The 24,291-nt window shown below is 48.7% G+C and overlaps 1 protein-coding gene across 1 annotated transcript in view; it reads left to right on the top strand.

The window, feature by feature from the left end:
* TBX5 (T-box transcription factor 5) overlaps positions 1–24,291 on the top strand; it is a 38,382-nt gene that overhangs the window by 8,114 nt on the left and 5,977 nt on the right. The window contains exons 5-8 of the mRNA XM_054288927.1: positions 256–403; positions 2,454–2,606; positions 11,102–11,193; positions 21,106–21,332. Coding sequence (XP_054144902.1) covers positions 256–403; positions 2,454–2,606; positions 11,102–11,193; positions 21,106–21,332 — 620 coding nt within the window. The remainder of the gene's footprint in view (positions 1–255; positions 404–2,453; positions 2,607–11,101; positions 11,194–21,105; positions 21,333–24,291) is intronic.

Below are 24,291 nucleotides of genomic sequence, written 5' to 3'. Positions count from 1 at the left end.
CACAAGAGGGGACTGAAGGGAGTAGGAACCCTAGGAAGGGACGGACGGGGAGCAGGAGCCCCAGGAGGGGATGGCCGCGAACAGGAGCCCCAAAAGGGGACTGAAGGGAGCAGGAGGCCACGGGAGGGGATGGAGAGGAGCAGGAGCCCGCAGGGAGGGACTGAAGGGAGCAGGAGCCCACGGGAGGGACTGAAGGGAGCAGGAGCCCACGGGCCGTCCCCAGGCGGCCGCAGCCCAGCCCCGTGTCCCCCGCAGGTCGGTGACAGGCAAGGCAGAGCCGGCCATGCCCGGCAGGCTGTACGTGCACCCCGACTCCCCCGCCACCGGCGCGCACTGGATGAGGCAGCTGGTTTCCTTCCAGAAGCTCAAACTCACCAACAACCACCTGGATCCCTTCGGACATGTAAGTGCCGCGGCTGGGACAAGGGCACCGTGCTGTCCCCTGCCACCGAGGCCGTGCCAGTGTCACCCACACTCAAACCCGGGCTGCTGGGGGGTTATTCACCCCTGGGAGAGCGGGGTGAACCCCACTGAGGACCCCCCAAAAATAGAAGCCTTAAATAAAGCCAAAAGTAAACCTTAAATGTCGTGGGAATTGATGGCAGACCCCCGGGGGCCTGGAGTTGGCGAGTGGGTGAAACTTTCCCGGCTTCAGTGAGAATTTGGTCACTCTGATTTTAATCGCATGGGGAGTCCCCAGTCGTTAAAATCCACCCGCTGCCTCCGGGAGTTTGCCTAACAGGTAAAATCAATCAGGGATAATTAGCGGAGGAAATAGGACCTAAAACGATGTGGATCCCTCGATCAGAAAGGAAAAAAAAAAAAAGGAAAAGTAACAATAATTAAGGACAATAATTAGAGAAATTGAAGTCCCGCTAGAAATTCTTGAATTCTTGGGCATTAAAAAAGTCTTTGTGAGACCCGTGGGGCCGTGAAAATTTGTATGAATTCTGCAGCCAGGAACAGCCCTCCTTCGAAGGTCTCCAAAGATGCGAGTTCCTCTGAGCAAATATATGTGAATAAAAAATATATATGTGTGTATATATATATAAAATATATAATTGAACGAATATGTGACTCCAGACCCCGCCAGCCCTTCCCAGGAGCGGATTTTTCTCCAGTCTCGTTTCAACACTTCAGTTTCATTTTTTCCAAGCTGTTTTTTTTTTTCCTTCTTCTTCGCTTTTTAATGATGAATTTTGTGCTATTAAATCCTCGCCCACGTGGTAGCCAAGAAGTGAGAGGGGTTTAGGGGAGAGAGGAGCCAGCAGAGTCCCGAGCCCACCCCAAAGCTGAGCATCATTTACAAGAGCTCCTTTGCACCTCCATTTGCGGGGGTTGATTTCCTTGTTCTTTTTATAATTCGAATTTTTCTTTTTATAATTCGAATTTCATTTTCATTCTAATGGAGCTGCTGCAGAAGGGGTTTGCAGGGGCTGCTTCCCAGGGATCAGGAATTTTCCTGCGGGAACAGGGAGGGAAGCAGCGCAGCCAGGGGAACCCATCCCAGCCCCGGGGGTGCTTTTGGGGATCCGGGGGGGGGGATCCGGCCCCGGGGGGAAGGGGCCAGGCATCCCCGCTGGGAACAGGCGGCTCTGGGGAAAAAGTCCCTCCAAACAAACCCAAGACGCTGAAGGGACAATAAGGGACTTCAGAGGAGGAGCTGCGCCAGGAGCCTCTCAATTAGAGTCGCTGTAATGAAATTAAAAACCATTAGATCGTTCACCGTTGATGTCTACGACTTTCCTGGATGTCAAAGCAATTTGCTTAAACCCCCGGGACGGGGGAGGCGGCGGCGGGACGCGCTGCGTCTCGCTGTCGCCAGGGTCCGGCAGTCATTATCGGGCCCGAGCGGCCCCCCGCCGGCCCCCATCCTCCCCCGGGATTAACCCGGTACCGAGCAGGGCCCGCTCTTTATCTGGAACCCCCCGCAGCCCCTCCCGGCTCCGCCACCGTTCTGTGGGGGAGAGATGTCCCTAAACCCCCAAATTCCCCCAGCTCTCTTCCCTCGCCCTTTCTGCACTCTTTACCCTCCCTGAGATGGGATGGAGGTGTTGAGATGCTCCCATTTGCCCCCAATGCGTGTTGGGGGAGCAGCTTTGGCCCCTCAGGGGTTTGTGTAGGGGGAGCAGGTGAGGAAGCAGCTTTGACAGCACCTCCCGGCCCTGCTGGGCTCCCGGGCGTGCCTACCATTTATTATTCGCGAATTATCTCCTCGAGAAAATCTCCCGAGTTTCTGGGGAGATCCGTGCCCCTACCCAGCACCTCCATCTGCCCTTCGAAGGGGCTCCAGAAAAGGGCAAACATTCTGGGGAAGGGGCTCCTGAAAAGGGCAAATATTCTGGGGAAGGGGCTGCGGGTTCCTGTTGGTGTGTGTCCTTCTCCTCCTGCCCTGCGCCGTGCTGTGCCCCCTCCATTCCCACGGGATGTTCTCTCCTTCTCCCCCTGCCCAGATCATCCTGAACTCCATGCACAAGTACCAGCCCCGGCTCCACATCGTGAAAGCGGACGAGAACAACGGCTTCGGCTCCAAGAACACCGCCTTCTGCACCCACGTCTTCCCGGAGACCGCCTTCATCGCCGTCACCTCCTACCAAAACCACAAGGTGAGGGGCTGGGCCGGCCCCCGCCCCGCAAACCGCATCCCCCTCCTTGCCTCTTCCTGAGACACTCAGCCCCTCTTCCCTCCCTGCTTCTTCTTTCACCCCTTCTTTTCCTTTTCCCTTTTTCTTTTTTTCCCTTCTCCTTTTTCTTCCCTTCCCTCTTCTTCTCCCCTCCTTTTTCCTCTCATTTCCCCTTCTCCACTTCCTTTCCCGCTTCCTTTTCTTCTCCTTGTCTCCTTGTCCTTTCTTCTCCTACTGTCTCCTCCCTGTCCTTTTCCCTTCCTTCTTTCTCTTTCTCTTCCCCTTTCTTTCCTCTCCTTGTCCCTTTGTCCTTTCTCCTTTTCCTGTCCTTCTTTTTCCTCTCCTTGTCCCCTTCTTTTCCCTCTCCTTTTCCCCTTGTCTTTTCTCCTTTTCCTTTCCTTCTTTTTCCTCTCCTTGTCCCCTTCTGTTTCCTCTCCTTGTCCCCTTGTCCTTTCTCCTTTTCCTTTCCTTCCTCCTTTCTCTTCCCCTTTCTTTCCTCTCCTTGTCTCCTTCTTCTTCCCCCCATGTCTTTTCTCCTTTTCCTTTCCTTTCTTCTTTCTTTCCCTTTCTTTCCTTGTCCCCTTCTTTTTCCTTTCCTTGCCCTTTCTTCTTGTCCTTTCCTCTCCCTCTCCCATTTTCCTCCTCCCTTCCCCTTTCCCCTCTCCCCTCTCCCATCCCATCCCATCCCCTCTGTTATTCCTGGCCGCTCAAAGCATCCAAAGCCAGGCTCGGGGCGAGCCGGGGAGGGGGGAATGAGCTCACCAGGATGCTTTGCTCACACGGAGACATCCAACCGAGGAAGTTTGCTTTATCTTCCCCCCTCGCCGTGGGTCAAAGGCTCCTAATCTGGATGAGGGAGCCGGGCGCTCCCCTCGCGGCCGGGCGCTGATAACCCGGCTGCCCACGGGGGCTGCGGGCTCGGCAGCCGGGAGGCCCGGCCAGGAAAGGGAGGCTCAGCCCCGGGATCAGCAAACAAAGCACGAGAATAACGGGATGGGCTTGTCTTGTGCTGGCTTGGGTGGAATAAGGGTTTTCTTGGTGCTGTCGCTGCCCCTCCGCTCCTTCCCTGCTTGGGTTTGGGCTTCCCCACCCAGCACGGGAGGAGGAGGAAGGCTGAGTGTTGAAGGCAGGGTGGTTTTCCACAGATGAATCTTTCACCAACTGTCCCTCGCCACAGCCCCATGAAAACTCAATTTCTTTCAGCAAAAAAAGCAAATTCCTCTCCTAATCACGTAAAAAGCACTCACTATAAACTTGTAGTACAGGCAGGTAGGATGGCTCCTTTGTACCCCATAGAATAATTGTTTCTCAAAGAGAGAAAAGTCATTTAGCACCCCAAAGAAATCCTGGATGCTTTCCTGGAAATGCAGGTTCCTAAAGCTGTGTGAAATGATTGCATTTCCTCCATCCATCAGCTGACCAGCAAGCTGCAGAGAGCAGAGCAGGGCTGGAGAAGAAAGTGTGTTCCACCATAACTAGGGAGAAAGGAAAATACTTCCCTGCCCTTTAAAATAGGAGCTGCTGGCACGGCTGGGACAAGCAAACCCAATCCAAATTGAGTCTTTGCCAAATTATGCCTTAAATTATAACTCCACTGTGGATGCTATAAAATCAAGTTTAACTTCTGCTTGATGGATTTGCAGAAAGAATATAATATTAATAGAAGTGGGAGTTAATAAAACAGGACACACTGCCTGCTTTAAAGGCATTTCCCCAGCAGAAAACAGACGTGAATGGAGCTCCTCTCCTTTGAAGAAAAACGGGGCTGGTTTATAGGAAAAGAAATGATCATGCAAATAAAACTAAAGCAAAGCAGGAACATGTAAGTACAGTAGTTTGGGAAAACTGCCATGCTAGGAGGAGCAGGAATATTTGATTGTAAATCAGCAACATCTGTTTGATAAGAAATGACATCTGTGTATCTGACACAGGCAGGAATCCCCACAGACACACCAGGACACATTTTACACACCCCTGACACATTTTACAGGCTCTGACATCCCTCTGCCCCTTGACACACACATTCCTCCCTGTGCTGCTTGGAATCAGGGGGGGAACAGGGGAAGAGGGGCTGGAGCCCCAAGATAAAATCCCAATTGGGAAAGATAGAGCCATAAAAATAAACCAGGGGATGATCTTCCCTAAATGGCATCTCCCTGCAGGGAAGGGAATAAAAGCTGGAGCTCACCCCAGTGCAGACAGGGAATGATATTGGGGGTGATGCAAATGCCAAGGAGAAACATCTCCCAGCTGAGGTGGGTGAACTGGGGTCTTTTCCCCCAGCTGAAACCTGAGCTCAGCTTTCACAGCTGAAGTTGCTTGAAAAACCAGATTTTCCTCTTGTAACACAAGCTGCATTCCCCTTGCCATAAAGGATGGCAGTCCCCAACATGTGGGACATCCCCAGCTCTTGCTGGTTTTTTTCCCATTTTTCTCTGTCACCTGTAGCTCATTCCTCTTGCAATCTTTCCCATCCACCCCACCCAGCGTCTGACATATTTTAAACACCCAAGTATTTTACACACACACATTCATCCCTCCATGGGGTTTAGGTTTCAAGAGCTCTGTTAGAGCTGCATTCTATTAAAGACTGAATTGTGTGACTCACCCCAAAATGCATTTGAGTCCATGCTTACACAGCTTATAGAAATACCTGCCTGCTTCCAGATAGGTCAATTTATTTCAAGAGCACAGCTGCAATCCCAATGCAGGGCTTGTGCTTATTTCCCCTGATATTTTAGACAGCCTGCAAAGATATTTAAGCACCCTGGGATCTCCCTCTCCTCAGCCCTACTCCCCAAAAAGCGGCTTAAGCTATGAAGAGAGTTTTGGTGAAGTTTTCAGGGTGGTTGTCAGCAGCTCCATTGGTCACCTCCCCCCTCTCTGCTACCCTTGAAAACACCCCAGAAATACTGAGGTGTTAAAAAAGGTCACATGCACATTTCATTTCCTTGCCATTTACACAATGGCTGCTTGCAATCAGGTTGATTCCCAAATATTAACTTTCCCTGTAGTTAAGCACCATTTTGCTGTAGCTTAAATCATTGTGTTGCTGGCTCATATTTATTAGGTATGAGCTTTCTGCTTAGGACCAGGAAATGAACCTAATAGACAGAAATAATTAAGGTTCTCCCCTCACGAGGGTTCTTTCAAAAGCAAGAATTCACAACAATTATTCTCATTAATTTTTACAACCTACTTTCCCCCTTAGCTGGGCTTGGACTTTATATTGGTTCCCCCCCCCTCAGGATATCCGGTTTTATGCTGAATTTTTTTCCCCCACCCTAAGTTATTTAACATTCTTGGTAGCCAAAATTCTTTTAAGGAAATGTTAGCCCTGGGCGGGATGTTCCAGGCACCCAGAAATGCTGGGAGGAGCAGGGCAGGGCATGGCCAAAGACTGGATTCACTGCCAGGTATCTGGTGGGATTTCTGAATACAGAGGTTCATCCTTCCCCTAAAAAGGGGAGGAAAAAGGAGAAGGAAGGAAAGAAAAAGACCCAGTGCTAAAATCATGCTGGTGAGTCAGCTGGTGCTCCACTCTGGGGTTCTGGAGAGCTGGTGTCCCCTCTGAGCATGTGGCTTCTTGTCACTGTCCTTGAGGGCTAGACGTGAGCAGGTCCTTGGGTGTGCGTGTTTCCTCCCGAGAGCTCCATTTTCCCTGTCTGTGGTTGCAGGTGCCACCTCCACCCCTTCAGCAGAGGCCACCAGTGGGGTGGCCTGGCTGGCATGTCATGGGACTGCCCTGTGCAGCCCCCAGGCTCTCCCTGCCCTGCCAGGGGGTCACTGTCCCTGTGTTTCTCCATCTGGCTGGCAAGAGGGGACAGCCCCTCTCCTTACCCAGGGCAGACTCCTCTCCAAAAAAGGGTCCCCCAAGTGCTGGGAGAGACAGAGCTTCCTGGGGCTAAGCAAGGTGACACCAAGGAGCTCCTCTTCATCACCAGCCCTGGTGGCTTCTGTGCAGCCCTGGGGCACCTGAGGATGGCAGGGAGCTGCTGCTCTCCCTGACCCTCTCTGGGGCCCCTTATGATCCTTACTGCTGTTCCAGGCCTTGATGGGAACAGCAGTAAGGAAGTGCTTCCTTCCAGGGGTCTCATGTCCTTCACAACTCTGGGTGAACCAGTCTTGTCTCCTTCTGTCCCAGTCTTGTCTCCTTTTGTCCCCAGCCTTGTCACCTTCTGTCCCCAGTCCTGTCCCTGCTCGTTGCCAGTCCTGGGATGGGGTGCTCAGCCAGCCCTGAGCCCCTGGACTCTTTTGGTCCTCAAAGTAGCCCCTCTCCTCAAGCTTGGCCAAGACTCCCTCTGGATCTGGCATCCATCCTGCCTGCAGACTCCTCTCCTTCCCCCAAAGCTCAGTGCCAGGTCTCTGTTCCTGTCCTTGTGTCCCAGTTCAGGCAGCAGGCTCCTCAGTGAGCCCCTCTGTCTCACCCCAGCACCTCCCAGCAGCCTCCCAGTCCCTCCCATTTCCTTCACTGCTTTGGGTTCAGCATCTTCTCCCCTCTGCCAGGAACTCCCCCCTCCCTTCTCCTGGGGCTGAGTCCCAGCTCCCCATCCAGCTCCTGTGCCTGGCCCAGGTGTCCTTGGGCTCAGCAGCCACCTTGGCTCCATCTGTTTCTCTCCTTCCCACCCCCCTGGTTTGGCTTCCTCCTCCATCCTGCCTTGGCTCCTACCTGGGCCATGTGAGAGCCTGGCAGAGAAGTCTCTGTGCTCTGCAGCTCCTGTGGCTGCCAGCACTGCCAGCTCCAGGTCCCTCTATGCCACCCTGAGCAGGACCACGGCCACCTGCAGGCCAGGGAGAACTGGATCCAATGGAGAGGGGAGCTCCATGAGTACACTGCACCTCTCAAGGGTGATCACCTGCACCTCTTCATCACTAAATGGGGATTTTTCTCCCCTCTCCAATCAGTTTTTATGTTCTCCAAGTAGACCTGAGTGAGAATTCAGAAATCAGGGATCCACATTCCTTGCAGAGCATTCCTTTTCCAGAATGCCCAACCTTTCTTAGTTTCAGAAGAGCCCAAAAAGATCAGGGTAAAGTGTTTTCCCTTAGCTTAAGTGCTAAAAAAAAAAAAAGAAGTTGATAGCAAAATACGTAAATAAAATAAAACCCAGAGTACCTGGTGTGGAACACATGCCCCCTAACAAAGTTTTAACTTTGTTACAACTTCTAAACTGAGAAACAATTGAGAAAAATCTCATCATTGAAAGTTTTTGATAAAAAGTAATACAAAATGGTAGTTTTGATTTTGGCCATATCCATGAGCCCTTAGGCACAAATCCCATACAAATACACGTCTGTGGAAAAGAAAAAAGAAGTAAAGCATCTTTCCTCGACCTAACTCCATGCAAAGCTAAATTTTGCCATGCTGGAGCTGAGGATGCTGGTGGGAAGGTCTCAGCAGAAGAGCTTTGTGGCCAATTAGCCCAGAGAAAGGAGTGCAGGGGAGCAGCCCAGGGATTCCTTTGGGATTCCCAATTCCACTGGGAACTGTCACTTCCCATTAAAGTGAGGATGAGCCCATAGGTCAGACAAGCCCTGGAAAGTGGAAATCTGGGAGGCTTCACCCTGCAAAGCTCTGCTCTCCAAGGGTCTGTGGCAGCTTCAGAAGCAGGGAAACTTTGCTGTCAATAACAAATACACAAACAAAGCCCTTCAGTTTTATTGAACCTGTGCTGTACAATTCAGCCCTGGGCACTCTGTCTTAATGACCTCTCAGGACGTTGTATTTTGTTTTATTTTTCATGAGGTAATTGTCATTTGACTTTCTGACAGCTTTTCTCCCCCCCTGCCCCCCCACCCCGTGAGTTATAGTCAATTAAACTCAGTTTTGCTGTGGTAAAGCTGATCCAGAAGAAGATTATTTCCACCCCTGAGTTTGCTTTTCCACCTCTGGACTAGTTTGGAAGTCAGGTAAAAGAGTGGCCAAATGAAACATCTTCCACAGGTTGTTTGCTAAAGCAGAGATTCACCAACTTTTTCTCTGTTTTCTAGTTTGTTGTGTACAGTTTTGTTAAATCTGGCTTGGGCTCTCCTGGCTTTGTGGTGGCTGATGCCATGAGGTGTCACCTGGGGAAACTTTGTTCTGGAAGCTCCAATCCATCTGAAACACACCAAAGGTCTGAGAATTAATTCTAAACCTTTAGTCCCTGGTTTTTAGATGCCTTCAATCGATCCTTAATTTTAAGGAGGCTGAAGTTGGCTGTGATTCTCTTGGGGCTTTTGGCCACCAGCATCAACACCTTTGCTTGTAAGTGTGTTCCTGGCGTGGGTTAGGGGACCTTTAAACCACCAGATTTGCAATATTGAGGTTCCATTTTGATATTTTCGCTGCTATTTTGTGGGTCATTAAAAGCTTGAAGAATCAAATGGGGGCATTCAACTGAGGGGTTTAAATGAGGGGCTGGAGCACTGCTGGCTCCTCCTGCAGTGACCAGAGTGCACTGGGGACCTGTGAAGGCACTGCCACCCACCCCAGAGCCCTCTGGCAGTCCCCATGTCCCTCCCTTGATTCCAGCAGGGAGCTGAGGCTCCCAGTGCAGGCGCCTTGGTTAAAATGCCTTCGGTCAGGTTGGGATGAATCCGGCCCTTTGTGCCTTTGTGTGCTGGTGCCAATCCTGTAAATCCTCACTCACTGAAGGACTTCACTTATGTGAGCAAATATTGCCATTGGGGTCGGCAAGGGAGGACAACTCCCACATTTACAGGGCTTCAGGAACATTCAAAATGTTGAATAATGCCTATTATTCATTCTAGAAGAGTCACCACCTTCAAACCGATAGGCAGTTGCTTTGCAAAATACACAGCTGGTTGTGTAATAATTCAGGGCTTTTAATTACAAAATACACCTCTGTTTTATTGCTAGAGAATGGCTCAACTGGCAATTTGACCCCAAAAGATTGTTTGTTTACCCTTTTCTTTGAAATCTGAAATGAGAGACAAAAAAAAAAAAAAAGTGCCAAAAGTGCCAAGGGCTTGTTTATGTGCTGAAGTATGGTCCTAATTTAATGGGAATGCCTGGGGAGATAAGTGTAAGTGTGGTGGGGGGCTCTGGGAGAAGTTTGGGGCTGAATGAGGCAAAAAATGGCAAATAAACAAGCGGCCTTTGGAAAAAATATGCAAAAAGACAAGAAAAGAGCAAAATAATCTGGTTGTGCCTACACCTGGCGAGGTTTGCTATTGACACTGGGCGAGCCAGATTTTCCTCTCTGGATTTTGGCAGGGAGGTGGGCCTGGTTGTTTGTGCTTGACTCTGTGAGCATGAACCTCTCTCTGTTCTCCCTGCCTTGATCCTGAGCCCTTTCCTTCCCCTTGGCCAGCTCTCAATGGGAAGGAAGGATGGGGTTTCCATAAAACATGGTCAGAGCGTGAAGCTCCTCCAGTGCAAAATGAGGTTGTCTTTCCTCCTGGGCAAGGGTCTCTCCTGATTCCTTGCTGAGAGCTCAGACTGCCAGGCAGGGATGGAGAAGAGAGGGGAAAAAAGGGAAATTTCCCCTCTTCTGCCCAAATTTTGGGGCTTTGCAGCAATATCACACCTGGTCCAGGCTCAGCCCTCTTCTGCCAAGGCACCAAAGCATTTGCATCAGATTTGCCATGGCAGAGGGAGTTTTTACAAAATCCACAGGGCAGCTGAGGGTGTTGCTGGTCCACAATGAATGTTGGCTTAAATGACAAGCCCTGCTCACCAAAACCCTGAGGAAAAGTAGTGCAGGAGGGATTGAACTTCTTGGAGCAGCACAGCCCTTGGGTAAGGGCATGGTCTGTCTAGAAACTGCTTTAAATGTTAAATTTAGATGTTTTAAGAGGGCCAAAGTTGAGTTTGAAGGGATTAATCTGGCTAAAATTTAGACTCTCACTTAGTGAGCAAACTGGAAGCGATGGGGTGACAAAAGATCCTCCAGGGTTTGATGGTCCCAGATGAAGTTGCCCTCAAAGTAATTTAGGTAATGAGTCCATGAATTGCTGCCAGCTGTGGGGCAGGATGGCAGATGCAGAGCACCTGGAGCACATTTAGCTGGTCTGAAACACCCAAAGGGTGAGATTCCCTTGGCTGGGAGAGAGGGTGCAGGGTCTGAGAGGGGAGGTTTTGGTCTTGTCTGTGCATTGATGAGAAAATACTTGTTGGGATTTGTTCAGACCTAACTTTCATCCCTGGTCCTTGGAGCAGTAAAGCCCTTTCTGTCCCAACAGCAAAATGAATCTCTCAGAAAGCAGATTTTCTCCAGAGAAAAATGTGTGTGAGCAGTCCCACATGTTAGTTATGGGACAAGGCTGGGAGAAGCGAGAGGCTGTTGACAGGAGATATTTTTTCTGTGGAGCATTCCAGGGAAAGGCCCATCTGGAGTGGTCAGTGCCTGAGCTGAGGGATGACTGGAGTTCCTGCAAGCTGTATTTTCCATCCCATCCCACCTGCCTTGGGTTTAATAACCTCTGTCCCCTCTGTCCCTGGCCATGACCCCACTGCGTTTCCTCCCTTTCAGATCACCCAGCTGAAGATTGAGAACAACCCCTTTGCCAAAGGCTTCCGTGGCAGCGATGACATGGAGCTCCACAGGATGTCCAGGATGCAGAGGTAACGTGTGCCACCCTCATTGGGACCCTCCCAGGGTCACTAGAGCCACCTGGGCTTTGCTTGGCATGTCCCTGAGCCAGGACATGGTGCCTTGGCATCTGCATGGGTGCTCTACATCAGGTTGTTGAAATATTCCCAGGACATGGGGCCAAAATCCTGGGCCTTGTGCTCCCACCTTAATTGCTGGGTGGCAGAGGCAGGAGCTCACTTGTGGGATGCTGTCTTGGCCACGGGGACTTTGCATTTCTTTCAGACACGTCCCCTTCCAGAACAGCCTTTAGTTTTGTACTAAACTCTCCTCTCTGAGGCTGCCCCTGGACTTGAACCCTTTAAAAAACTTGGAGTAGCTCTGGCCACCAGAGTGTTCCTTTCTCCCAGGTCACAGTGCTTTCAAGACAAAGCTCCCAGCCTTGTTTTGGGAGTAGGGTTTTCAAGCCTGCTCCAGCTGCCTCTGGAGGTGGTGTTGGAGAGTCCTATGCTCTGTTGTTGCTGGCTTTGGAGGGGCTTTGGCAGGAGGGGAGTGTTTGCTGGCTGGGTTCTGGATGTGCAGAGCAGCAGAGGTGTGGTGGTTTCAGGTTGAAGAAGGGAAGGTTAGAAAATGTTGGGATGTCCAGGGCCAGGTGGCTGAGGAGGCCTTTCAGAATCTCGGGTTTGGCTGCAAGTACTTAAGCTGAAAAGCAAGCCTAAATCTTGTTTGAAAATCCTGTTTAATGTCCTTTTCTAAATGTCAGGCCCTGCTGGTAATTAGCTTCGTGCTTTTCCCTTCACTTGGAACTTTCTCCATGTGTCAAGCTGCTTCCTGGTGCAAATGTTTTGCAGGAATGGTGCCATACCCACGATCCTAGCTAAGACAGATGGAGATTCTCAATAGGGCATTTTCCAGGAGGGGAGGAGCCACTCAGATCCTTTATCCTCTGGCTCCTGCTGGAGGGACCTGCTTTGGGACCTTCTCATGGGAGGGTTTTCTCACTGCCCACCCAGGAGCCAGCTGTAGGTGGTCACTTCGGCTTGTTGTAGTTGATGATGTGAGCGTGGCTCTCCATAGCCAGGAAAATTGTGCTGTCAGGCACCAAATAATTCCTGCAATCCTGAAAACATGCCTGGAACCCACCCAAACTGGGCAAATGTCCTCCTGTGTACAAACATGTTCAGACTCAGCCCCAGAAAAGCCAAGATAGATGTATAAAAATGGTATAGGCAGCGCTTAATCTGCTCCATCCAAATCATCTCTGTGGGCTCCTGAATGTGCCCTGTGTTCCCTGCCCTGCCCTTTCCAACAGATCCTGGCAGGATCTGTCAATATTTATTTATTTATGGTGGCACTACCCCTCGAAATAGCTCCCCCCACCCCGTGCCAGTCTCCCAGCTTCTACTGCAACTTGAGTGATGATGTGTTCTCCCCCCTGCCAATATTCTTTTTGCTGCCAAACCACCCTTTCATTACAGCCACTGGAAAGATTTGAAGGTTTGGATTCAAGGGTTTTTTTTTTTTTTGGAGCAGGAGGGAGGAGGTGGAACAGGGAGGACTCTTAGGAAGGGCTCAGTGCCATGTGAAGAGCATGGCATCAAGCCACGCTGAGCCCATGCTAAAAATTGATTGGCATTTTTATGCAGGGGCTGCGGTCGCTGATGCAGGGAACAGAAACCCTTGGAATATATAAATACAGCCACTCAGGGCTGGAAGGGTTAAAATCCTTGCCTTTACTGGATAATTTCTGATGTTCATTTTAATAACTTAGCAGAGGAATGGCTGTGTGCCTTTACAAAGGTGGCATTTTTTTTTAAGGGAGGGCAGGATAAGATGATTATAGTAAAATAAAGACCCATTCAAGGTTGCAAATATGTGCCCACCTTTGTGGGTTTTTTATGTAGATATATGAATATATTCAAAATTATATATGAAAATATATAAAACCATATATAAAATAAGTTATATATATAAATAAATTGTAGCTATAAAAAATAGGCTGTGTCTATGAGATAAAGAACCATTCAGGATTGAGAATGTTGCCGAACTATGCCCTGCCTTTTGTGGGTTTATATAGATTTAACACATAAATATATATTCAAATGTTATTAAATTTATATGTTATATGTTTTAATATATAAATGTAGGTTTATGACGTTGTTTCCCAGTGATGGATGAGTCAGTCTATCCTGGTTTTAGGGGAATGATGTCCATTTATGCCCTTGGAGAATATGGTGGGATGCATTTTTAGTGCTATTTCTTCATTATGAAAAAACTATCTGGAAAACCCCCACATTTTTATAACAGTTCAGAGCCTTTTGTAACAGAAATTTCATACCTGACATTCACCATGGCTTTGAGTCCATCCCTATCCATGGCTTTCTCCTTTCCAGGGCTTCCCATGTTGGTTTTTATCTCTTATTTCCCAGAAAGATGTTAATAAGTCTGTCCAGGTAGAACTTCATTCAGGAGTGGTGTGAAGGCTTTCAGCAGCAGAGGATTTCACTAAAAAAGAGGAGCCACAAGCTCCAGAGAGATCCAAATTCCAGTGAATGTTTGTTTTCCTCCCACTGCCCTTCTTTCCTGAAGGTGCCTTCAGCAGCCTCTTTGGTAGTTTGGACTCTCTGGGAAGAGGAAGTTCTTTAAAGCTTTCAATTTTCTGAGCACAAGGTTGAGTTTTTTATTTTATTGATTAGGGAAAAAAACCCCAAAACATTAAAAAGGAAGGAAAATACATAGAGGGATGTGAGTTTTACTACATGTGTGGGTCTGGAGCACTGTGAGGGAGCAATTCTGGTCAACCCTGTAAACAGTTCTTGCTGCTCATCTGCAGCTCCCATTGTCTGTGGTGGTTCTTATGGGGGCTGACGAGCTTCTGGTAGTCTGGTTATTTTGTAATTTAATTAATTTTGTAAATTAATGCAGTTCAATGCTTGAAGCTTCTGTTGGGAAGGTTTTTGAGGGGGATGATGATTCCATGAAATGGTGGCTCTTGGCTCCCTCAATGGGTACTCTGAGCCCTTGAAAAGTACAAAAAAATCCAGAATGCTGCACATGACAGGGAAGAGTGACAGCACAGTCTGATGTTGTGGCTGTATTTTCTCTGTCAGGGATCACGAGCCAGTTTGCTGCCTTTGGCATTGATCCACAGCAATCTCCTTGGCTCCAAAGGAATTATTCCAGAGATTCCCATGTGTCATTGAGAGCAGAAACAGGGCCAGGCACCGAGGACACAAAATCAGCTCCATGAGTCAGAGCCAGTGTGACAGAGATGACAGTGCATTTTGGGGTGCCAGCAGAAGAAATGGATGAGCTCTGGTGTTCCCTGGCATTCCAACATCCTGTTGGACTGGTGGGCATCAGGCTGAGTCAAGCATACCAGTTTTGGTCTGCTGCAAACCACCTCATTCTTCTTGTGTCCTCTCACTGCATCTTTAATCCACTTCCATTTCCCAGGTTCTGTCACTGAAATCTCCCAGGGGTCACCCCCTGTCTGAAACGTTTTCGGTGTGAGATTTGGCATTATAACGCCTGCTGGGGAGGGGAAGCTTTCCTCCAGCACACATCCCCCCCACCCAGGAAATATCCCTGGTCCTGTTTGAAATGTGTTCTGTAGAATTTGACATAATTCAGATGAAATCCAAAGGGAAACTGGGCAGACCTCACTTATTCACAGCTTTTTTGAAGTGAGAAAGCCACTCAAGAAACACAGGGTAGCTGCAGTTTCTGTCGCTGACCTTTCTCTGGGGATCTGAGCAGCAGGATTTGATCAGCAGCAGCTCAGCCCAGCATGAAGGGATGAGGGGCTGCCTCTGGCCCACATCCATTCTCCAGCTCCTCTTGTGTTCCTCTTACTCCAGCATCTTTTTCTGGAGAAATGTATCTTTTTATTTCTGCTAATGAGAGCTCTTGGTGTCCACCTGGTTCTTTCCATTGCTGGTTCTTGGGTTGGTTGCAGAGATGCTTTGGGCTGTACTGTTCAGAGGAGTTGCTAACAGACCACAGGATCGCCATGGAATGGTTTGGGTTGGAGGGACCTTAAAGACCATCTCATCCCACCCCTGACATGGGCAGGGACACCTTCCACATCCCAGGTGGCTCCAAGCCCTGTCCAGCCTGGCCTTGGACACTCCCAAGGGGCACCCACAGCTTCTCTGGGCACCCTGTGCCAGGGCCTCCCCACCCTCACAGGAGTGGATTTTTTTTCAAATATCCCATTTATACCTATTCTCTCTATCCCATTTAAACATATTCTCTCTCAAATATCCTATTTAAACCTATTCTCTAAATATCCCATTTAAACCTATGAGAATAGGTTTAAATGGGATATTTGAAAAAAAATATCCCATTTCCCCTTTTCCTGTCACTCCAGGCCCTTGTAAACAGTCTCTCTCCAGCTCTCTTGTAGGTCACCCTGGAACCTTCTCTTTTGCAGAGACAATTTCCAATCTCAGCTATCCCAGCAGAGCTGCTCCATCCCTCTGACCATCCTGGTGCCTCCTGCACCTCCAGGTCCTCCCTGTGCTGGGCCCAGGGCTGGGGCAGCTCTGCAGGTGGGGTCTCACCTGAGCAGGGCACAGGAGCAGAGCAGAGCCCTCCCTTGCCCTGCTGCCCATGATGCTGGGGAAGCATCCCAGGACATGGGAGATTTTTGGGTGCTGTGGCATGTCCAGCTCTCCCCCACCAGCACCCCCAATCCCTTCTCCCCAGGGCTGCTCCATCATTTCATCCCCAGCCTGGACTGATCCCAGGATTGCCCCAGCACAGCACCAGCACCTGGACTTGTTGTGCTGCCTGAGATTCCCATCCCAGCCCAGGGATCTTGGAGCCCCTCAGGTCCTGGCAGGAAGGTCAGGACATCTGCTGTGTTGGAGGAGAATGGGGCACTGAACAGACTCCCATGTTCCTCAGTGGATATTTTGGTTTGTGCTGCTGCACACCCAGTCTCAGGTGTTATTCTCTGTGGGGATGCTCCACAGTCCCCATGCAGAGGGGTCGTGTTTAATCAGAGGCTGAGGCTGCAGGAAGTCCTCAATAATTCCTCTCCTACCATTTCCTTTCCTGCTCTAGTTTATCCCCTTCCAGACAGCCTCTTGAGAGTGGTTCAATTTTATTTCAATATTCTGGAAATCAGCTGAAATGAATGCACACTAACAACTGGGTTTGGGTTTTGATTTTTATCCCTGGGAGATGATCTGTTTATTCCAGACACTTTTCCCCACTTCTTCCTTTTGTCTGTTATGGCTGACTTCCACTCCTTCCCTCCTCTTGAGCCTCAGCAGGAAGGACAACAACTGGTGGCCTGGGAGCTATAAACCCCAAAGCCATTGAGTTGTGTTTGCACATCTGGAATTGGGGGTTGATTCTGTGCTGGGTAGAGGGGAGAGTGCTGATGGGGTGACAAATAATTGTCCTTTTGTTGGGAGTGGCCAAGGAGGAGTTGGAAATTTGGAAAGAATAGAGAAGAATCCCTGTGTTCATCCTTGGGTCAGGTTTTACACTAAGATTTGATATTGTGAACAAGATTTAGACAGTTTAGGGATTTCCAAGGCTGCTGTAAAAACATGGAAAGGAAATCCTTTCCCATGTCTTGCTTCACTTTGACCTCCAACAGATCCTTGGGATCTGATATTTAAAAAGTCTTTTGAAACCTTGTTGCCATGAGCTACAGCAGCTCTGGAAAGCCATGAGGTATCCAATGTTTTGTTGCAGAAATATCAGGACCATCTCCTAAAATAACTTGTTTAGGGCCAGTAGGGGTTGGATGCTTCAATGCAGGAGCTTCCTGATTCTAAACTGTGGATTTTTGAAGAGGTTTTTAACCAGGTTTTTATCTGGCAACTTCATTTACTATGCCTTGGCTGGTACATCAGGAAACTTCAGGTCTGCACATGAAAATATATGGAAAATTATTATTCTTTTAGAACGTAGTAATAAGCAAGAAAGTGAACTGGATGTTGCTCTGTGCAGGTCTGTTGTTAGTAATTTGTAGTGGCCAACAAGTTTTCTGGTTCTGATATTGCAAAATCATCTTGGATTTTCTCCTTGGAATTCTTTGCTGGCCTTGAGTTTGTGGCAGGAGTGATTTTACAGAACTCTTGAGTCTGTCGTGGTGAGAGCATCACTTGGCCAGGGAAAGGGGAAGCTGTCATGAGAGAAAATGAGAGTGAGTTTCTAATTGCACCCGGCAGAGGTGGGATTTGAGATTTGGGATTTCAGGAGAGATTCACTTGTCAGGCCTGATCTGTGGGGTGGGAGTTCTCTGAGGAATTTTAAGTGGAATGTGGGTGCTGCTGGGAAGTTCTGCAGAGCTGCTGTCCAGCCCTGTGGATTTGGGGAACCTCTGGCCAGGTGGGAGGCAAGAACGGAGTCCAGACTTCAGTACCAATATGCTTGGACATCATCCATGATTTCTTTTCCCAAGTTTTAACAAAAATCAAAATATCACACAGCACCTTTGCTGCTCCTCCCTGTCCCCTTCTGCTATTTTAATATAGTAACTAAATATTAATTATTAGCCTCCAACAGACTTTAAATAGACCAGGGATGGGTTTTTTCCTTGGAAATTCTTTTCCAATCAATTAAATTTCTTTTAGTTTTGCAATTTTTAATGCAAAAATGAAAATAGCCTATTAACACCCCATGTAAAATTAATATTTTGGCCCAGAAGCATCAACAACCTCATCCTTGTTATGTGGACAATTTCCTACATTGCTTAAGTCAAGATTTAATACATTTTTCCCCTCTTCTTACTTCACTACAGGGATTTTTTTTGGACAGCAAAATTTCTGGATATGACAGAAACCTTTCATTCTATTAAACTATAGCTCAGGATGACAATCACTACTTTAGGAATAGTGACTTTAGGGAAAAAAAATATTGATCCATTTCAGTTTGTCCTTCAGCCTTTAAAAATTATAGGTGTGCACTCTACATATTGAGGGGGCTCAGGAAAAAATAGAAATATTTTGAGATGATTGTTGCTTTAGGAGATGCCAAAGATTCATTTCAGCTCAGCTCCTGTAAGGAAGGATATGTAGAATTACAGAGATAGCAGCCTTTGTGTATTGAAAAGAAAGAGAATATTTTGGATATTTCTGAGACTATTTGGATATTTAGTGAGAAAACACTTCCCTTCTCCTCCAGTAGCTGATTTTTTTGGCAAAAATAGCACCCGACATGTTTTGACTGAAATGGAAATATTTCAGTCTGGAGAGAAGTTATTGTGATACCTCCTGGGAATTGGTGTTTGCAAACTTGGTGACTCCAACCTGTTCCCTCTCCTGAGTGACTCCCAGCTCCTGCTGTATCCTCCAGAGCACCACAGTCCTCTCCTCTGGCCATGGAGAGCCTCCTGTTCCCTGGGAAATTCTGGAACCCAAAACCCCTGTGCTCTGGCACTTGGGGTTCAAGTATTGCTGGTGCAGACAAACAGCTCCTACTTGGCCTGAAAGGAGCTGAGCTTCCCTTTGGCCACCAGGGAAGCTTCACTGGAAGGGTGGTCAGGCCTTGGGATGGGCTGCCCATGAGGTGGTGGAGTGTCCATCCCTGGAGGTGCCCAAGGAATGACTGGATGTGGCACCCAGTGCTCTGGTTTAGTTGGCAATGTGTTGGTCTAAGGTTGGACTCGACCTTGGAGGTCTCTTCTGACCTTCATGATTCTAAGAAAATAGTTTTTGATCAAGAAATGAAAGCCCTAATCAGGTTGTTCATTTTTTTCCTGCTCTCAGTTCTCCATTGGTTTGGGTCAGAAGTATCTGGGGTGGGGATGGCTCCCCAGTGTTTGTGTGGGGCTTGGCACAGCGAGGGACAGACCTTTATGGGGTCCCACTGAGAATTTATGGTCAGACACCACCATGGAGATCACATTCCAAAGAGACCTTTGAAAAGGGTCATGGAATCACTGAGGAAAACACCTCTAGGATTGCATCCAGATTTATCCACTGTGGCCAAATCTAGCAGTGAAAGATGTTCCTAAGTGCCACACAGCCTGGCATCATGCCATGAGATGTCCCTTTCTCCTCCACTGGAGCTCTCAGGTTCCTACTGGGAAACAAAACAAAGCTCTGTCATTTTTTGGGAGTTGGATGTTGGTTGTGTGAGGCTAAGAGAGATGAACCCAGCCAATCCACATAGCCTCTCCTCATGAAGGAGAGCTAAGGAGGAACATCCAGGAGTCACCTCCTTGCAGGTGCTCTCCTTGGAAGGGAAACAAGGTGGGGATGCAGCTTAGGGGCGTTGTGTTGGTACAGCTTTCATTGAGGATCACGGTGTGAAGGTGGAACAGGCAGCTCAAAACTATCACCAGGGAGGGCTGGGAGATCACTTAGAACCCAGAAGATCTGAGGGTCATCCCTGAGGTTTGGTGGCCACAGGTCTTGACCTTCCCCAGAAGCCACCAAAGCTGTGCTCCAGCTAAATCTCCTGGTGGAATTAAGTGCTTGGTGTCCACAGGCAAGTCCTCTGAATCCCACCACAAATCCTGGCATCCACTGCTGCCCTGACTATCCAAGGGATAAATCTCTGCTTCCTCCCAGTCCATCTGTCTTTGTTCCTCGTGCACAGCCTGGATTTTAGTTCTGAGCAAATGCTGCTTCCAGGAGATGAAACCCCACCTTTGGAGCAGGCTGTCCGTGGCAAGCCCCCAGTTCCTGGGCTTGGGAAAGCTTTCATGGCCCAACCAGAGCCACATTTCTTTGGGTTTGAGCTCCTGGGTGAATTTCCCTTTCATTCCAGCTCGATTGCTGATGTTTCTGGCAGCCAGCACAGCAGTGGTTTGGATGAAAGCTCCCTGCTGGCCTAGGTTTATATGATTGCTATTGTCAAATTTTGTAAATAAGTTCTGAGTTCTACGGTGATAGATCCTCCCTGAGGGGTGTCAGTGCAGGTTCAGGGCTCTTCCTCTGCATGGAAGAGGCCAGGTGAGCCTGTGGATGGCATTTAAGGAGCTCCAGCACAATGATTTTGGACAGGTGAGGGAGGTACCTCGAAGCCAGCTTGGTCCAATGGTTACAGACTCAGAGGAGAAAACTTGTGTTGGAATCAGCACTTTGTGGCTGCTCTGAGCTTGGTGACACTTTGGGGTGCTGTACTACCTGATCTTTATGCATTTTAGCAAGTCTTTGGGTTCAGGAGGAGATTTTTACCTCACCTGAAGTGTCTGAGACCACTTATTCAGCTTCAGCTCTCCCTGCAGAGAAGGAATCATCTTTGGGGTTGTCACATTGCCAATGTGTTTGGAGAAACATCTCCAAAAAACACCAGAGGGTCTTTAAGGAGAGGGGATTTCCAGCCTGTGTTGGCAAAGCATACCGACTTCAAACCAGATCTGGGGGCAAGAGAACAGTCCAGGCTTTCCCTCCCATCCTGGCTCTGCTGAGGCTCTGGTGTGCATCAAATCTCAGTGATTTATTTATTTCTCTTTTCTGAGCTTGGTCTGTGGGGCAGGGATCCCCCATCCAGGACAAGCAGGCTGACAGACTCCAGGCAAAAGGAATGGGGACAACTACTATAAGGGAAAAAAAAGTAGACCTAAATATTTAATTAATTTCCAAGTCAGCTTGGCAGAAATGCTGGTTTTATTTACATGCATGTGCATATTGCAAATACATTACAAACAGTATGTAGCTTATAAATGTTGCAATATGTAAATAGAAACCATGTTTATTTTGCTGAAACTGCATTTATATATTTTATGTGTGTGTATAAAATAGTGGTGGATGAAAAGGCATGAATTTAAGGGCACTAAAAGGAAAGGGAATAATAAGTTCTGTATGGATAAAGTGTGACGGGGCTGCAGCCTCCAGGGAGGGATATCTGCATTTCCCTGAAAGCCAAAACAAACTCCATGACACTAATGTGCTGCCTTCATTTATTAATAAATAGATCAGAGGATTAATTGATTGCTTTGCTGACTTGTTTCTCTTCTGTTTCTTTGCTTGCAGTAAAGAGTACCCAGTTGTTCCCCGGAGCACAGTGAGACAAAAAGTGTCCTCGAACCACAGCCCCTTCAGCGGTGAGACCAGGGTCCTTTCTGCCTCCTCCAACCTGGGCTCCCAGTACCAGTGTGAAAATGGGGTGTCCAGCACCTCCCAGGACCTGCTGCCTCCTGCCAACCCCTACCCCATCTCCCAGGAGCACGGCCAGATCTACCACTGCACCAAGAGAAAAGGTCAGAGCTTGCCTGCTCCCTGCTTCGTGTTTTCCCCCTCCCAACAATGACTGTCAGCATTGTTTCCTGATGTTTCCCCTTGGACAGCTCCAAGGATAACTGTCTTTGTGGGTAGAAAAACATCAAAGCGAAAGAAAGAGAGTATTTTAGATATTCAGTGAGAAAATACTTTCCTTTGTCTCCCTCCTCCAATGGTTGATTTTTGGGCAAAAATAGCATGCAACAAATGATGCTGGAGGATGAGCAAGGCATGAGGGTTGTGGGCTGGGAAACTCTAAAATCCCATTTCTGCTGGGTTGGGAATGAGCTGTTTGGAGGGCTGGCAGTGCCTTTCACCCACCATGAATCCACATTTGGAAAGATAGCTGGTGCTGGAGATAAAGATGACTTATCTGCAGCCCCTCAGACAGGCTTAATCTCCAAGTGGAGATACCTTGACAGTTTGTATTTTGGCCAGTTTTCAACTCAGGGGCTGTCTCTCGGGAGACAGTTTTCTGTCTGCAGAAATGCTCAAACTGATGAAGGGTGCCTGGGATTGAAACCCATGATATCCATGGTCCTTTAGGAACTTAAGGAATCAAACTGTGAGGGCTTTCCAGTGGCTGCTCAGCTTGTGCTGGCATGAAGAGCCCCTGATAGTGCTGGGATAATTGTTCTGGGCAGGCATGAGGGGTTTGTGGTCTCTCCCCTCCTCTCCCAGAGCAGTGGGAATGCTTCAATGCAGCACCACTTGTAGGACTGAGATAGCAAAAGCTTTAAATCAGTTTTACTTGGAAACAAATAGGGGATTTCCAGCACTGGATGCAACAAGGGGTGGGCAGAAGCTGGTTTCTGCCAACCCTGTTGCCCTTCTTGGGATTTTCTCTATGGAGAAGCTACCAGAAGGCAGCAAGCACCAAGGCAGCAGGAATTTCTCCCCACAGCAGAGCCCTTCCCACTTCCCTGCACCACCCTATCAGTCAGACACATGTCATTATTTTTAGCAACATAACCTCTGGAGCACTGGGATGTGCAGACACACAGTCTAAGGTAGGGAGGGCTGGGAAGTGCTGGCAGAGGAGGCAGGAGGGCAGTGGAAATCTCTCCCATGTCCTTGGTGAATCCCCCAGATATTGTAGCAGCACGTGGGTTATGTACAGGTATGCAAAGTAAGAAAAAAAAAAACCCTGAGAAATCGGAATGTTTTCCTGAGGTAAACAGTGGAAAATAGGTGGCATTTGCTGTCCCCTCCAGGTGACTGTGCTCACATAGAATGTGTCAGAGCAGGGATTGGAAATGGTCATGCTGGCTGTAAGGCAGGGAATAAGGAGATGCCCAAAGTGTCCCCCAAGTCAGAGGGAGGGTGTGTGGCCTGTTTAACCCCTGCACTGCTGTGGGGTGAGGTGCTGGGCTGCTGCAAAGTCCCAGCGCTGGAAGGTGATCCCTGCGATCCCTCCTCAGCGCTGGGAGCTGCAGCTCCTGGGAGCCCTTTCTCAGCTCCTCCATCCTGGGAGCTGAGCTCTCACCTCTGCTCTTCCCCCTTTTCCAAAACTAACCAAAACAAGCTGGCCCAAATGACAACCATCCCTCGGGACAATCCCTGACTGCTGCGTGTCCCTGCCCCGCGGGGCAATTCATCATTCGCCTCTGCGTCGGAACGTGATAAGGAACCAACAGAGGTTTCCTTCCAGTTTTGGGATTCCTGCTAAGTGCTGTCTCCATGGGTGGTTTCCCTCAATCCCCCAATTATCTCACTTCCTCTTATTGTCACAAAAGGCACGGCTATCTGCCCTAGAATAAAGCTCCCCGGCCCTCTTGGCCTGCGTGGCCCAGCGCGGGGACAGGCCCGGGGAGGCCTCGTCTCCCCTCCTTATCTCTGCCATGCCCTGAGTGGCACAAGCAGTTAAGGACCTTTTATCAGAGCCGCCAAAGGCTTTAATCAAAGAGGAGCTCAAAGAGGAGCAACGTCCTGCCCAACACCAGAGGCTTCTTCCTCAAGGCTGGGTGTCCCAGCAGCCTGAGCCTCCGCTCTCCTCACTGAGCCTTCTCCTCTCCCCTCCCCTTGCCTTTGGTAAATGGAAAACAGCCACCAGGGCTTAGAGGAAAGAAACACAAAGTTAATGGGAACCAGAGAGGCAGCCTGGGCTGCCAAGCAGTTCTTTGCGAAGTGAAATTAATTAAAAAGAAAAAAAATTCACTAGAGATGAGCGATCCGGGTTGGATAAATCAGAGCGTGATCCAAGGTTTCATGTCACTGAGTGTGGAGCTTCCTTCCAGCACCAGCAAGGATCTTTGTTGGACATGGAAACATAATCCTATGTATGATATTCCTCTTTTATTTTTTGCTGTTCCAGCCTCTCATTTCTGAGTTTTCCCTCATGGTTCTCCTGCTTTCCTATGTTTGTGCTTAACAATTATCAAGACTCACCACCTCAGAAAACTCAAAAGCAAAAGTTTGTCTGCTCCTACTGCCCCTGTGTCCATTTTCTGGACTGGAAATCTTATTGATTGTGTTGGACTATCCACTCCTCAAGCACTGACTCCTCCTGAGGCAGTTTAGGATTTATCTCAAGCGGATTATTTCCTTTCCCAAGGCTGTGGTTACGGATAAGTGCTCTCGGGGGCAGAGGGCACTTCAGCTGGCTTTGAGACTAGCTGCTGTCTGCATCTTCTGGGGTGAATTCCAAGCCAGTCTCCTTACAGCTTTGACATCTCCTGAACTTTCTCTGCCTCCTCTTCAATCAGAGCCAAGCCTTGGGTTAGGCTTGCTCAGGGACAGGTCTGTGTTCACCCAACCCAAAGGAACCTTGTTCAACTCCTGCTTTCCTGGTGACCTAAGGCAAGGATAAGTCTCTGTGGCTGGCAGTGTTGTTCTTAGCTGTCAAGGCAAGATGGATTCACTGTGGAGATCTGATATGGAATTGCATTAGGGGAGAGCAGCAGGGCTGCCAGGGGATGTTATCTCTGAAGGCTCCCCTGC

Source organism: Melozone crissalis, unplaced genomic scaffold, assembly GCF_028551555.1.
Source record: "Melozone crissalis strain CALT ecotype California unplaced genomic scaffold, PUWL_Pcris_2 ptg000063l_1, whole genome shotgun sequence".
NCBI lineage: Eukaryota > Metazoa > Chordata > Aves > Passeriformes > Passerellidae > Melozone > Melozone crissalis.
This window is presented reverse-complemented; position numbering and strand designations above follow the sequence as displayed.